The 15506-nt window shown below is 32.0% G+C and overlaps 3 protein-coding genes across 7 annotated transcripts in view; 2 read left to right on the forward strand and 1 right to left on the reverse strand.

The window, feature by feature from the left end:
- The window catches only part of LOC106791194 (guanine nucleotide-releasing factor 2), a 14929-nt gene extending 11856 nt beyond the window's left edge, over positions 1 to 3073 (reverse strand). For 2 of the 5 annotated variants that reach the window (XM_014756675.1, XM_014756674.1), the window contains exon 1: positions 2985 to 3073. In XM_014756675.1, the coding sequence (XP_014612161.1) occupies positions 2985 to 3018 (34 nt within the window). In that variant the 5' untranslated portion in view covers positions 3019 to 3073. Of the gene's footprint in view, positions 1 to 876; positions 1285 to 2984 lie in introns of those variants that run through there. The other 3 variants (XM_014756673.1, XM_014756672.1, XM_014756671.1) reach the window with 2 other exon arrangements.
- Positions 2963 to 4675, forward strand: LOC106791195 (leucine-rich repeat-containing protein 57-like). Its single transcript, XM_014756677.1, has 2 exons — positions 2963 to 3343; positions 3719 to 4675. The coding sequence occupies exon 2, from the start codon at positions 3719 to 3721 to the stop codon at positions 4433 to 4435; it is 717 nt and encodes a 238-aa protein (XP_014612163.1). The 5' UTR covers positions 2963 to 3343; the 3' UTR covers positions 4436 to 4675.
- Positions 4676 to 6421: 1746 nt separating this feature from the next.
- On the forward strand, positions 6422 to 11903 carry LOC106791197. The gene is made up of 10 exons (XM_014756681.1): positions 6422 to 6866; positions 7134 to 7279; positions 7366 to 7566; positions 7635 to 7826; positions 7906 to 8078; positions 8152 to 8347; positions 8428 to 8669; positions 8758 to 8943; positions 9410 to 9629; positions 10028 to 11903. Exons 2-10 carry the CDS (start codon positions 7148 to 7150, stop codon positions 10997 to 10999), a joined length of 2514 nt encoding a protein of 837 aa, XP_014612167.1. The 5' UTR covers positions 6422 to 6866; positions 7134 to 7147; the 3' UTR covers positions 11000 to 11903.
- Positions 11904 to 15506: the final 3603 nt, after the last annotated feature.

Consider the following 15506-nt stretch of genomic DNA (forward strand, 5'->3'; position numbering starts at 1 on the left):
TCTCTCTCTCTCTCTCTCACACACACTCACTCTGTCTCACTCACTCATTCTCTCTCTCTCTCTTACTCACTCACTAACTCTTTTTCTCTCTCTCGTGCATCAGCCTCTTTATATGTTTTCTTTCTTTATTTCTTTATTTTTTTATTTCTTATTCGCACATATAGGTACACTACATCTCCGACACATACACCACGCCTATTTTGTGTCTGTCATCCGATGCTTTTAAAGCGTGACGATAGTTCGGCTAAGGTTAAATACAAGATGCGTTTGTTATTCCAAGATAAGAAATGATATTTCTAAAACACCATATATATATATATATATATATATATATATTTTTCTAACATTAATGATAATATTATAATCATTGTTATTTTCGGTATATATTATTCATCGTTTTATTTTAATCATCGTTCATATATTATCGATGATATTATTTTCATACTTTTGACTAACGTATTCGAAAAATTATAAATTCTCCTCCCCCCGCCCCAAAAAAAAAATATTTATCTAATGTGTGGCATGTAATTTTTCTTTTCATAATATTAACCAATTAATTTAAGATTGTTAATTTAGTTATTATTATTTTATTAATCGCGTATAGTATATTATTTTATATTGTTGTTGTTTCTTTTCGTTTATCTAACCTATTCGTGTTTTTTTGAATGTTAAGACATTTTTTAGTAAGTTTTTGATTCACGTAGTTATAAACAGGAAGCCATATTGTCGATTGATTTAAGATCAATGTACGTTACTTTTACTTATTAAAAGTGTCACAAGTTATGAGTTAATTGTATAGAAAAAAAAAAAGAAAAAAAAAAAAGAAGAAAGAAAAACAATGTAGTATGCATTCGAAAAAGTTAAATTTAGGATTACCTTTCGTATTGCAGATTGAAAACGAGTGAGACAAGTCGTTATTGAGATCGGTCACGGCCAATAACAAAGGTACAGACGTATTCTTGAACGATCTTGATTTCGAGGTTTTCTTTTGTACGGAATAAGTTCGTATGCGTCGTCTGAAGAAGATAGGCGAATCAAGAAAGGATTCGTCATATTGTGGCATATCTCTCCTGGTGCCAATTAAATTTTTTTCTACTTCTTCTTCTTCTTTTTTTTTATATTTAATAATAAACGAGACGTGAGAGAGGGATGATGTCGACGCGAGTGTCAAGTCAAAATATGTGACGTAATCATGACGCCGCCATCTTACAAAAATTAATCAACTATTTTCGATTAATCGAAAATAATATATCATCACGTAGATATATTCTAAAGTATCATCGTATCAATATTACCAACATTTTCGTGAAAAAATTAAAAAAAAAAAAACAAAACATAACTATCTCAAATATATGTCTTTTATAATACGTTGATTTAATCCCTCTCTTATTCGTTAATGATTATATTATTTTGCATATATACTTTAGATCAACTATTATTTGAAATACTTTTTCAAGTATGTTTTCAAGTATGTTTTCAAGTTCGCATTACTCGAGATTAAACGATTCTTTAAGAATGATCAAAAAAAGATAGGGAGATGTAACAATAAAAGAGTAGAGATAGAAATGAAAATTGAATTAAGAGGTTAAGAAGATCGGACACTAATTGATTGAAGAGAATCAGGGTAGATTAACAAATCGATATTAAAACTTGTCGAACCGACGACGAACTAACAACTACGTGTGGAGATTGAAGACTGTTAATATCTCTGACTTTGGCCGGGAATAAAGCTTTGTCTATTTTAGCGGGTCAACTAACAAGAAAGAGTGAGAGAGAGAGAGAGAGTAAATGAGTGTATATGTGTGTGTGTATGTGTGATGAAGTGGGGGTGTTGCGAGGGGCAGAAGCAGCAACAGTGGCAGCAAGCAACAGTAAGCTCAAGGAGGGCTGGAGAAAAAGGTTAACCTACCACTTGTTTCTTTTCTTTTGATTAAATAACAAGAGACAGAGAGAGAGAGAGAACAAAAAAAATGGAAGTATAATGGATCAAGGTGAATGAGAAAATTAATGAGAATCTTCAAACGCGATTTGTTTTTACTTTAAAAAGAAGATAAGCGCCCCCGCAAATTTACTTGCAAAGCTTGACGAAAGAATTGTGACCTAACCTTTAAATAAAAAAAAAAAAGAAAAAAAAATAATAAAATACGACACAGGTCAATTTATTCGTATGAATCGATCTAAATTAAAGGTAATCAAGAAGGGACGCGGATGAGGTGTAATCAAAGTTAGTAGGTTATCCAACATTTGATCGAACATCTCTCTCTCTCTTTCTCTCTTTCTCACACATATATATCCTATCCCTAGTAGATCAAAGCGCATATCAGTTTTGATAAGCTACATCTGTTAAAGTTCTTTGCGCGTAAATTAAACCGAGATAAAGTTGTCTATCCGCCATTGATTTAAAAGAAAAAAAAAAAAAAAAAAAAAAAAAAAAAAAAAAAAAAAAAAAATATTAATAATAAGAAGGATCACAAGCTTGTTAAAATTGTTCAAAATAATATCGGCCATGATTGCGAATGCAATTGAAAATATATATTTCAAAGAATACGTTGAATAATAAATAAGCTTGTAAGCAAAGAACATATGTTTTTGACGTTTGACAGGGGAAAGATGGGCGTTCTTAAATGTCAATCTTTAAGGCGGCTTTAAAGTATATTGTTTGAAAAAAAAAAAAAAAACAGAAAAAATAGAACAACAAAAAAATGGAAAAAGCCGGTATGCATAAATGGAAAAAGCGGTGGCGGCGGCGGCAGCGTTGTCTTATAAGGGCGTCACCGTTCGAATTTAAAACGAATTTCGGATTGCGACGAAGAAAAGCGTTTATCTTATGACTTAAAGTCTTCGATGCTAAGTTAAAGGGGATGGGAGGGGAGTCGGGGCGGGGGAGGGAGGTAGAGGGTCGCGCCGTCTTCGTCTGTCAAAAGATACATACGCGAGTTCGCACGTAAGAGAAGGTATAAAAGGTTAATGGAAGTGAGGCTTACCTCCATGTTTGTCAGATTTCGGTGTGGAAGCCATAATAGTCAATAGTTCGTTCGGCTTTAAACGATATCACAGAGTTTCAACATTTTTGCAAACAGCCGCGTCGTGAGTTACGAAGCAGTGGCTGCTGCACTGTTTTCAGTCTGATATAAATCCGACCTGCACCGCTACATCTTCGTTCGTCGGCCATTTTTCAATGGGCTTCGAAGTAATACCCGCCATCTGGTGGTAAATAAGGATAAATTACGGCAACAAGATGGCCGACCCAGTGTTCATCGCGGCGTACTGACCAGCGAACGTACCAATTTATATTCTTCTATCTTTCTTACCGTAGAAAGCGTGAACTTGCCAAAATTCAGAGGTACGAATCGTTTCTGATCAACTTAGCTTCCCTTATAATCGTATTTAATTTATCTCGATAAGGATTTAGTATACGTCGTATAGATATGAGTTAGTCGTTCGACGAATCGACCCTCAAAGACGCCGCTCGCGAAAAGCTTGCGATGATAGGGCGGTGGCGCGATCGTCGTACATTCTTCTCAACAAGTTTTAACCGTTCTATACCATAGGTTGTACACTCCGATAAGAAATTTTTTCCCTTAAACCCCTATTTTGAATCTTCTCTCATATATATATATATATACACACACGTACACACATAGAAAAAGATATAACGACGACTAAAAAGGGCGCGTCATTCGAACGCGTTAAGAATAACGATTGGTTTATTTCGAAGATGGGCAATATTGGATTGCAACAACATTACGAGACAGCCAAGAAGACGGGAGCACTGAGATTGTCTCAAAAGAAACTGGACGAATTTCCATCGAATCTACGTACATTGGCCCATCTTCTACGTAACTTGGATATCTCCGAAAATAAATTTACTAGATTACCCGACGAAATCGGCGAGTTTACCTTATTGAAACAGATCAATTTGAGTCGCAACAGGCTTACCAGTTTGCCAGAGATCATCGGTCTTTTGTCCAAATTAGAATGTTTCAATGCAAGCTCGAATTACATCGAAAGGGTCCCGCGTGCCTTTTCGAAATTGTCCCATTTGAAACAAGTTAATCTTTCCGACAATCGTATCACCGAATTTCCTTTAATGTTTTGCGATTTGAAACATCTCGACGTGCTTGATCTATCGAAAAACAAATTAACGATGATACCGGATGGTGCTTCCTTACTTTCCGTAACCGAATTAAATCTCAATCAAAATCAAATTTCTATAATATCGGATAGGATAGCTGAATGTTCACGTCTGAAGACGCTGCGACTGGAAGAAAACTGTTTACAATTGAACGCCATACCTACGAGGATATTAAAAGAATCTAATATATCTATGCTAGCGTTAACTGGAAATCTTTTCGAGATGAAACAATTCGCTGATATTGAAGGGTACGACAATTACATGGAGAGATATACAGCTGTGAAAAAGAAAATGTTTTGAACAAATCAAGATTAAAAATGCATCTCGTTATCGCATTAGAATTAATACAAACGCACATACTATAGTTTCTCACGTACTTTTTGTTGATTATGGTTCCCCCCATCAAATTCTTCGATGTATTTATATATCGTCTACGTTCTTTAACAATCTTTGTATATACATATATAATATATCAACGTATTTGTATCTATTTAATGCAAATTTTATGAAAAATAAATTATATCTTCTATTTATTTTTAATATGGCCCTATCATCATTGTACTACCCTTTACATATTACTAATATATAGTTCCTGTTAATTTCAATAAAATACTTATTCAAGATTATCTATAATATTTTAAATACTATTTCATATTTATTATTACGACAAATTTTTTGATAATAATCGTTAAAACGATTAAATATTATTATCCGGAAAATTGAATAACTTAATGTATGAAAATAACATGAGACAAAATATTCGTTGAATGAGTTATGAACGTGACTGTACCTTGATGTAGAGAGAACATACTAAACTGATCTATAAAACAACTATGCGTACAAATTTATACAAAATATATACGAATTTTCATATTAACAATAAATATTATTAATATATAATAATAATCATATTAATTTCTATTGATAATTAACAACATTCTTAATTGTTTATGTTATATCTGCATCGTGATACGGTTACGAACGAGTATCAGTACTGTAACACGAACATATCGGAATGAAGTTCTTCCTAAAAAAAAAAAACAATTACCCATTGCAAAGTATATAAATAAATAAATAAATAAATATATATTAAGTCCGAAATTTTGTAAAAAGATATTTCAAATATAAATGCAAGATTATAATTAAATAATTAACAAAAATATATACATATATATATAAAAAAAAAAATCAAGAAATACGGATAAAAAGAGAAGGGTGTATAATTTGAAGGATACGGCCCTGTGACGTCCATGTCAACGCCGGTAGTACGCGTTTGACTATCGTAGTGTTTCAAGCAAGTGTTTCTTTCAAGATGGCGATGGTAGCTCGTTCGAATTTTCAAGTAAAACAATGAAATGTTTTACCGAGTATTATTCTCGGTTGTGATGTAAAAGATCGTGGAAAATTCGTGGTGGTGATCTAACATCATTTAAAGTCGCGAATTGTCGCGATTTATTAGTGTCGAAGTGATAACGGGCCGCCTGTGCGTGCCGCCTGTGCGTGCCGCTCGTGCGTGCCGCCCGTGCGTGTCCTCGTCGTTCATTTGCCACGAAAGAAGATAGGGAAAAAAAGGAAAAAAGAAAAAGAAAAAGAAAAAAATAGAAATCCGAAGAAGAAGAAGAAAATTAAAGGAAAAGAAAGGAAAGGGAACGAACGAAGAATAAAAAAAAAAACGGGGGGGAAAAAGAAACAAGAAAGAAGCACTCACTACTAACGAACGAATGGAATAAATAAATAAAGTAATTAAACGGTTATACCCCGAGGGAAAAAAAAAAGGATTGAGAGTAAGAGTTTGTGGGGGATTAGACAAGAATTGAAAACAAAAAAGAAGAAGAAGAAGAAGAAGAAAAGAGAGAGAGAGAGAGAGAAAAAGAACAAAAATTACAATATATATATATATATAAAATTGCGAGATAATTGTGAGGGGGGGGAAAAGAAATAATAGTAGAGAGAGAGAGAGAGAGAGAGAGAGAAAAAAAATTATCAAAAAACAAAAACATCAATTATATATACATATATATATACATATATATGTGTATGGACGTGTATGTAAAAAAAAAAAAAGAAAGAAAAAAGAAAAGAATATAGGGGAAAGAAGGAAAAGTGAGTAAGGGTAGTAGAAAGGAAGAGAGAGATAGAAGATACTTCAAAAGTACGAGCGAAAGAGGTGGATTGAAAAACGATAGAAACAAGAGATAGAGAGAGAGAGAGAGAGAGAGAGAGAGAGAGAACAGGGGAAAAAGAAAAGAGAATAGAAAGAGGAAGAAGAAGAAGAAGAACAAAAAAACCATAAATCTAAAAGAAAGGAAGAAAGAAGGGAGAAGAAGGCGCGAGTAAGCGTCGTCGTCGTGGTCGTCGTGGTCGTGGTCGTGGTCGTGGTCGTGGTGGTTTCTTTCAACGGGGGCGGATTGACCATCTTTACCGTTGTTCCTATTTCTCCACCTCCTTGTCCTCCTACTTTTACTGCTGCTACTGTTGCACCTCTTGTTCTATCGTGATCATCCTATTCGTAATCGTAATCGTAATCGCATTTGTGTTAAACGAGGTTTTATTTCTTTCTATAACCGAAAGCCACCTTTACAAATTATCTGATGCAAATTCGAAAATGAGACAGTAAAGTTGCAAATAATTTTCAACGAGAGGAAAGTCAGCCCCCCTCCTACCTACCTAACCCCCCCCCCAGCAACCCCGCCGCCTCCCGAGGTACGAAGAACCTACCTCCTGCAGAATGGTGTGTGCAAATAATTCTTTTAAATTTTATTCCACAAACGTATTCTAATTGTTCTTCCCCCTTCCCCTCCCCTACCATCCCATTTTGTTTCTCATATGTCTGTCTGTCTGTCTGTCTGTTCTTTTTCTCTCTTTATCAATTTTTATATCAGTCATCTCTTCCCTCCTTTTTTTTCTTTTTTCTTTTCACATTTTTATTCTCAAATTGTATTTTCTCTTCGAAGCATAAAGTTGGATGATTATATGTGGGTATCGTTCATTGTTTTAGAAATAAAAGAGAAAATGTCAGAATTAGAGGAAAGTCTGGCAGCGCCAGATAGTACAACAAGGGAACAGCGTTTAGGTTTTTCTCATGGAGACGACGTATTACTTCAACATAAGGATGGGAAATATTACTTGGGTACTGTTGTTGAGGTAAGAGCGTTATTTATTTGGTTTCAATTATTTCCTCTCTTGTTATATTAATATTCCTAATATTTTCTATGCGTTATATTTTAAAGGTGGATTTGGCTAGAGAAAGATGTCTTGTTAAATTTATGGACAATACATCTTCGTGGTCATCGGTCAAAGAGTTGACAAAACTCTCTATGCCAGAGTCGGATGTTATGTGCGTTCTCTGTAAAAAATCTGAACCTAAAACGGACAATGATATTATTGTGTGCGATAAATGTGGTCGTGGTTATCATCAACTTTGCCATCAGGTACATATCGTAAATTATCATATTTTCTTTTTCATTATTATTTCTAACGTTGTCTTGCGTATCTTTAGCCTCATGTATCCAAAGAAGAAACAAGAAGCGATACCAATTGGATGTGTAAAAGATGCATGGATAATCAAACGAGGAATCGCGAATCTGGAGAGATTAAGAAATGTATGGTTAAAGTAAATATTAGAAAAGTTTGTAGCGGCAGAGATCAACCTCAACCACCTCCAGATGATATGACCAAATTACCATACGATGTTAGTATACCGAATGTTATAAGATCTAATGTATAAATAGATTTCTTATCGATTGTTATTAACTGATAATATTTTATAGCCTGATATGTTGAGTTGGGATGTACATCATCGAGTTAACGCAGAACAAATTTATTGTTATTGTGGTCTAAATGGAGAATGGTACACGCAAATGTTACAATGCGCACGTTGTAAACAATGGTTCCATGAAAAATGCGTTAGTTGCTTAAGGTATCCTCTCTACAGTGGAGATAGGTAAGATATTTGAGAATGAAATTAAAAGGAGACTCTAATTCTGACATCATTACATATTTATTACGTATTTCAGATTCTATGTTTTTGTTTGTTCAATGTGCAATTACGGTAAAGAATTTGTACGACGTTTGGAACTAAAATGGGCCGATTTAGTGCACCTGATGTTGTACAATCTGACTGTTTACAATGCAAAAAAGTATTATGATTTAGATACCGTTATTATACCTTATGCCAATGACAATTGGAATTCTTTGCAACTTCCACCACGCGTAAGATACTCTTTCTATTAATTAACATACTTTTAATAATCGTTAATATAAATAATCTAACATAGAGAAATATTGGTTAGATTCGAGATGTTAGTGTTCAAGTGCGCAGAGATTCAATACTAGCCATATTAACCAGTAATAGGAATAGATTCAAGTGTGGAAGAGAAATTAAGAAACGTACTACAATATGGGGTCTTAGAGTTAGATTACCACCGCCATGTCCTATTGTCAATCTTCCAGCATCTGGAATTATAGATGATTCTGTATTACGTAGATGCTGGGGTGCTAATAAAAGACTACAATATCTATCTCCATCTGCAGGGTTTGTATCATTTTCATTTTATTCAAATATGTATAATGTTCTATTGAAAATTTATTTCTTGAGATACGATTATATATTATATTTATAGATGTGTGCCTGAAAGTACAAAACAATTGAATGTACTGAAAGAAGTTTCACCTGAAAATTTGGAAATACCTGTCAATCCGTCGGACGTCGTAATGAGAGGAACCATTTATCAAAATTCCGAAGCAGAGCAAAGTTCGTGTCCAAGTCCAAATCCTCTTTCTCAATCCACACAATCTTTGAGAGAAAGGTATTTACGATAATACATATTTATTATTATTATTACTATTATTATTATTATTATTATTATTATTATTATTATTATTATACATAAATTTATATATAAGAGCACATAGAGTTAATGGCCTAACCATGTTAAAAAAACTAGTTCCTATAAAATTACTAAAGACAAACGATGTGGATACGATTAGTAACATGGATGGGTGACTCATCTAGGGAAGCAAAAAACAAACTATGTATTGTTGTCTATAAAGTGGCGGTAAAATGATGTTATCTCTTTGGAATTATAGGTTATGTTTGTGAAAAGGTTTTCGTAGAAAAGTGAGAGTAATTTAAAAGAGAGAGATAGAGAGAAAGAGAGAGAGAGAGAGAGAGAGAGAGAGTGTGTAATAAAAACAATATATATAAAAGCGTATATATATATTATATATATAATATGTATATATATATATATATACATATTAAACATTTTACAGATATAGCGGAGGTGGTTTTGTAAAAAAGACTTTCCCATTTCCAAAGTTAAGTTTACAGAGAAGAAGAAGATTAATGGTACTGGGTAGTTCTCGGGAAAGAATGTTCCGTAAGCATAAAAAAAGGGAGAAAGGTGCAGATGGTTCATTAGGGAAATCACAAGGCGTAAGGGAAGCCAGATATAGGAAAGCTAGGAAGCTATTAAAAAATGCCATTGCTAAGGTAATTACATAATTATACTGTTAATGATTAACCCCTTGGCCTATAACGAGTCTCGCTCGTGATTAGGAATTTTTTCATAAAATGCCGCGTATTATTATTATTATTTTAATCAGCGATTTGGAGTTATTTCACGTCGAGTATCTTTCCTTGTAATGTAAGTATTTTGTTTTTATCATTTGTTTCTGACAAAATTGGATAATTTCTTTAGTTCAGCGTGAGAGTTCGTTCGTTCTTTTGAACAGCGGGATGACACAGCGTGCAATCGAATTTCTTGTTTACTATGACACGTGCGATCGGCAGATATCGTTTAGGCTAAGGAGTTAATTATAGAAATGATCTTCTTGCAATATTTATGATTATTTTTTTTTTGTTTTTTACTTATCTTTCTCTCTATTTAGAGCAAACCTCGAAATTCAGAACAATCGGATTTACCACCAACACCCCCAACTTCCGTATCTGGTCCACCAACACCGCCAGCTACTACTTCGGTTATGTCTGAATTATCTGTGCCCAGTTCAATGGAATTAATGCATTCTCTGCCACCATCTACCCCAGCAGATACTAGTGGCGATGAAACGAGTTCAAGAGGAACATTAGACTCCTTCATTCCACCTCCAAAAGATTTCGAAGGGAAAAATCATCCGTTTCTAAATTTGAGCGATCTGTTGGGTACATCATGTAGTTCTAATCAGGCAAGCACGAGTACACCTTTAGCTCAAAATCAACCTCCCATTACGTTGCCTCTTCCATTGACACCCGTGATAGCACAACCACCAGTAGTACGTCCAACCAAACGTCAATTATCAGAGAAAGACATTATTATAGACAGAAATGGACAAGTGAAACGAAAAAGACAACATCGACGCGGTAGACCATCTCAACAGCAGCAACAACTTCAACAACAATATCAACATACAGCTAGTAAAACTGCTACAATTTTGCCAGCACGATATAACGAAGTTAAAAATGAATTTGTGAGAAATTTAAGGAGTTCGTTCAATGGTGGTGGTGGTGGTGGTGGTGGTGGTGGTGGTGGTGGTGCTTCGAGCAGTGCCAGTAGTCAAATTGGAAATTGTGTTGATTACGCCTTAAACGGAAGAAGATTACGACAACGACAGAGCAGTGAAAAATTACCACCACCAGATCCGCAGCCGCAAAAGAAGTGTAATGCATCATCCTCTCCTAAATGTTCGCCAATGAAGCAAAGTTCTCCCGACGTATCTTTGGAGGATCTTAAATCATCAGTGAATGTTTACTTTGGAGCTGCCAACAGGATAGCAGCAGGTGAGAAGTTTGTGATCAAGGCAAAAAGGGTAGGACCTAATGGTCAAACACAGTATCTCATTGAATGGGAAAGTCTTAACATTTAACGGTAAAAAAGTTATTTACTAAGGAAGTATCATTGTGGTCAGGTAATTAATAATACTCGGCCAAATAATATTGAATAGAGAACAACCGTTATCTGACAATCTGGATACTTAGGACGAAAATATCGTAACGAATCGATTTGTGTCACTCACTGCCATTCGTTAAATACATTTATCTATAACGAAGTATGTGTATTAATTGGTTTATGATGTTTGATTGTTCTTATGGGTATATATTAGATTTAGATTTTTTAAATATACAGTATAGATCAGTGAAGCACAACCTGCAGCCTGCGGGTCGCATATGTAACACTTGGACTTGGATATCAATGTATCATCTTACGACCCCACCCCCCTCCGCCTCCGACTCAGAAAAAAAATTATCACGATTTTTTGACCGAAGCTTGTTTATTTTCTTTTTTCTTATCCAAAAAAATTCACGAACAATTTTATAATGCGGCCCGCAGCCAAAATCAAACTTGCGATCCTGTACAATTAGAGAAGGCTGTGCGTCTCATTGGTGTAGATTAATGAAATTGATCATTCAGAAATCTTACAAGTACTGCTTTAAAAAACTAAATAAGTTGATAATTAAATTTCATTGCTGGTCAATGAATTGAATTTTTTGAGAAATTTCAAAGTCAGGTCTATCTTTCTTGATCTTACTTTGAGTATAGTACACTCATATTTGATTCCTTACTAAAATTATACCGTCCAAATTTATTATTCAAACGTGGGATGTTAAGGGCATTTAAAGTTGAATAAAAACTTTGTAAAAGTTCGACGTAAAATAAATTTGAAAATATACCAAAAACTTATAAGAACAATCAAATATGCGTATACCAATTATATCTTGTAAATAATGTAGTATAGTAGTTTAACATTTTAAAAAAAAAAAAAAAAAAAATCAATAAACGTGGGTCCTGTGAAAAGCGAATGAAGTCACGTAGGCTCTTTCTCTGTTAGAGAACAAAATGATTTGTCTCTCTTTGGAATTATAAGGCAAATTATAGTTACAACAAAGATAGTCGTGAATCAATGCAGATGGTTGTTCCTGTCATTTGAACTATCATAATAGTACATGTTAGTAGCATTGTAGTACATATTAAGACGAAGCAGACATACTGCAAAAGATTATTTTTTAATACATTCATAAGAGACATACAACAATTTTCAATGTCTGCAACTTGACCATCTTTTAAGTCATTGATCATACAAAATGCATTAAAGCAAAAAGCTTTTAACAAATTATATTGGTATTTTACAATAAGCAGTGTTATGGTTAAACAAATTTATTTTTATTACATCGAATTTTTGATCCTATCATCATAACTTAACCATAAGCATAGAAGATATCCATTTCTAATGAAATAATCAAATTTCTAATGACTAAAGATGCTGAAGATGCAGAATAAAACTATTGCTCCCTATTACGCAAGATTAAAAAGAAAAGAAAAGAAAAGAAAAAAAAGAAAAATAAGAAAGCACATGCTTATTATTTCATACCACGTATAAAGTAACAAGAACAATTACAATTAATCTCTTAGATGTGTTTGAACAACCTACTCTGCGAAAGTATAATAGACAATTGACTAATTTATCTTCGTTGACTTTTCACACGATAATATAAACAAAATAATCATATATAAAAAGATTCCTCGTGGTGCCGGATGTTTAATAATTTGGTATGTTCTGTAGTAGAATCCGTGTTAAACGGTGTCTGTGATCTGAGCATGCTTATCAGGATAAAAAGTATCAGAACGAAAGCCAATGATTAATATTGACAACAAACTTAATTATCATGAGATTATATTTTAATTTCAAAAACAAGGATCACATTTATAACGTACAATTTTACATTATATCATCGGTCGCTCACACAAATTTTATGTAGGAAATTTTTTCTTTTTTTTTTTCTTTTTTTTTTTTTTTAAATTTTATTCGTTATTTATCGGAAATCATTTTTTATTATTATTTAATTTAATTTTTATATCGTTAATACAAGATGTTTCTCGCAGATAAGCATTCCTATTTTATTATGATACATAATGTGTGGTAAATAATCTACGTAAAAAATATTTAAACAATTTGCAGTAGAGGGATTATTTATACTGTGATCGAGAATATATATATACGATTAAATCAGCCGAAATGAAATGAAATGAAATGAAATGAAATGAAATGAAATGAAATGAAATGGAAAGAAAAGTAACAAACTATTCACATTAACAATAGTATCAGATTTTGCAAATACCATTCTTTGTCATCATATTCAAAAACCGGTGAACTTTTAGGACTGGTTGTTAATTAAACGACTGTGAAAGTTGTATAATATTAAATATCGAGAAAACCTTCGTATGCAAGTGTTAGCGCGAATGATTTTTTATTTCAATCGCTTACATCTAAAAAGATATAGGTTTTATTAATTAATGCGATTGCGAATTAATTATAATAGCATTGGGATGCAATTTTCTTTGCACTTTCGTCTACACAGAGAGGCTCGTAATTGTGTTTAAAAAAACAAATGATATTGTTTATTTCAATACGTCAGTGGTATATTTTTCATTTTAATTCGATTTATTAATTATTATAATATCAAAAATGGTATCTTTTACAAATCCATTTTTTTTTTTTTATATTTCAATTAAATATATATACCTCTTAGAATTTCAAGAAAAATTATTACTGACGTGCCGAAATTAACGAATTTTTTGTTCTTATTTTTTTTCTTTTTATTTTTTTTTTTTTTTTTCTGTATTTTTTAGGAAATGATTTAAGTCACACATATATTATGTTTATCACTTTAATATATCTAATCATATTGATTTGTTGCCGTTCTATTATCATCATCATCATCATCATCATCATCATCGTCTCGCATTCAGTTGTTATAATATTATCATAATATTTAGAATATTGAACATTTTTTAGGTTATAAACAAAAGGAAAAGTTAACCTCTAAACGTGATCTATGTAATATTTACATAAATTATGTTTTTTCAAGTATACTTTTCTTTAAACAGACGTAAACAAAAAAAACATGATATACAACAATATTAAATATTGTTCCTCATCCTTAGAAATATATATATATATAAACGTTGGACGGATATAAAAAGAAAATTGATGAACACTGCCAAACGCTAATAAGTTATTTTTCTGAATAACAATCTATATAACGATATNTATATATATATATATATATATATATATATATATATATATATATTAGGTATTTTATGTCATCAAATTTGAAGACTATTTCTTGTTTTTTTTTTCTTTTTTTATTCTTATTTTAATTGTTTTTCCCTTCATTCATTCGCTTCACACACATTATTCGCAATAAAAAGAACAACATCTCGAATACAATCTGGGAGAGAAACACGATTGATCTTAAACAAAAACAAAAAACACAAAAGAAATAGAAAATACGCGTCACAACGAATAATTAATTATGCAACGTTAATTATTAATTTTATTACAGATTTGTTTGTTTGTTTTTTTTTTTTCTCCTATATTCACATATGCAAATAATGTGCGTTCACGTATGAATAATTTATCGGAACGCACTTGTGAAAATAGGTTAAAAAGTATAAAAATAAATGAAAGAACAGATAGAAATAATTAAGATCAATAATTTGAGGAAGAATTAAAAATGTTCATATCGGTAAGGAAGAGAACTGAATTTTCGATACCGCCGCTGCTGCTATCTATACGGAGGCTTAGTAATTAGAACAATTTTTTATTCCAACGGGGTCTCGATTAATTGATAAAGAAGATAATTAATTAATGAATTAATTTATATAATGCTAGGATTAAAATAATAAATGAATTTCGGCTCGTAATGACTTAAATAAGATAAAAGAATGTTTGATTATAAACCAAGTGAAAACAAATGTTACTGCCATTTAACGTTACGTCAAACGCGTATATGTATATATATATATATATATATATATAAAACTTTTCTTTTATTTCCAATTTTTTCCTTATATAATTTATTTTTAAGGTAGATTATTATATATATATTTCACGGTTACACTTTTTTTGAAAGTAAAAGAAGAAAAAAAAATTTTTTAAATATTATTCAAAATATTGCGTATATAAAAGCACACACACGAAAAAAACGTTAAAATAATTATTACGCAAAAACACACAAAATGTGTTGCCCGAAATTATTCTAATATTCACTCCGATATTTGCAATGCTTTTTTTTTTTAAACGAATGATTAATAATCAATCCTCTTTTAAAAAAAAAAAAAAAAAAAAAAAAGAATGTATTTTGAAAATGATTTACATAAATTATAACATCTCAAGTATATCAAATTTGTTACATTTTACATTTGAAAAATTCATTCCACTTGTCGATTCCATTCGTTCGTTGTAAAAGTTATGCAAATGATTTGATAATGAATTTTCTTTTTACGGCGAAATAATTGCACGATTTTGTTTTGTTTTTCTTTTTTTTTTAATATATAACGGTATTAATCAAATATCAGAAGCGTTATGC

Source organism: Polistes canadensis, unplaced genomic scaffold (assembly GCF_001313835.1).
Source record: "Polistes canadensis isolate GaletaPanama2010 unplaced genomic scaffold, ASM131383v1 scaffold_291, whole genome shotgun sequence".
In the NCBI taxonomy this organism is placed as follows: Eukaryota; Metazoa; Arthropoda; class Insecta; order Hymenoptera; family Vespidae; genus Polistes; species Polistes canadensis.

What these genes read in the sequence shown, in the direction of transcription:
- LOC106791197 (XM_014756681.1), top strand. Translation starts at nt 7,148, where the DNA reads ATGTCAGAATTAGAGGAAAGTCTGGCAGCGCCAGATAGTACAACAAGG. An exon ending in TGACCAAATTACCATACGAT is followed by an intron (nt 7,827 to 7,905) that starts GTTAGTATACCG and finishes AATATTTTATAG; the next exon opens with CCTGATATGTTGAGTTGGGA. An exon ending in CCTCTCTACAGTGGAGATAG is followed by an intron (nt 8,079 to 8,151) that starts GTAAGATATTTG and finishes TACGTATTTCAG; the next exon opens with ATTCTATGTTTTTGTTTGTT.
- LOC106791195 (XM_014756677.1), top strand. Translation starts at nt 3,719, where the DNA reads ATGGGCAATATTGGATTGCAACAACATTACGAGACAGCCAAGAAGACG.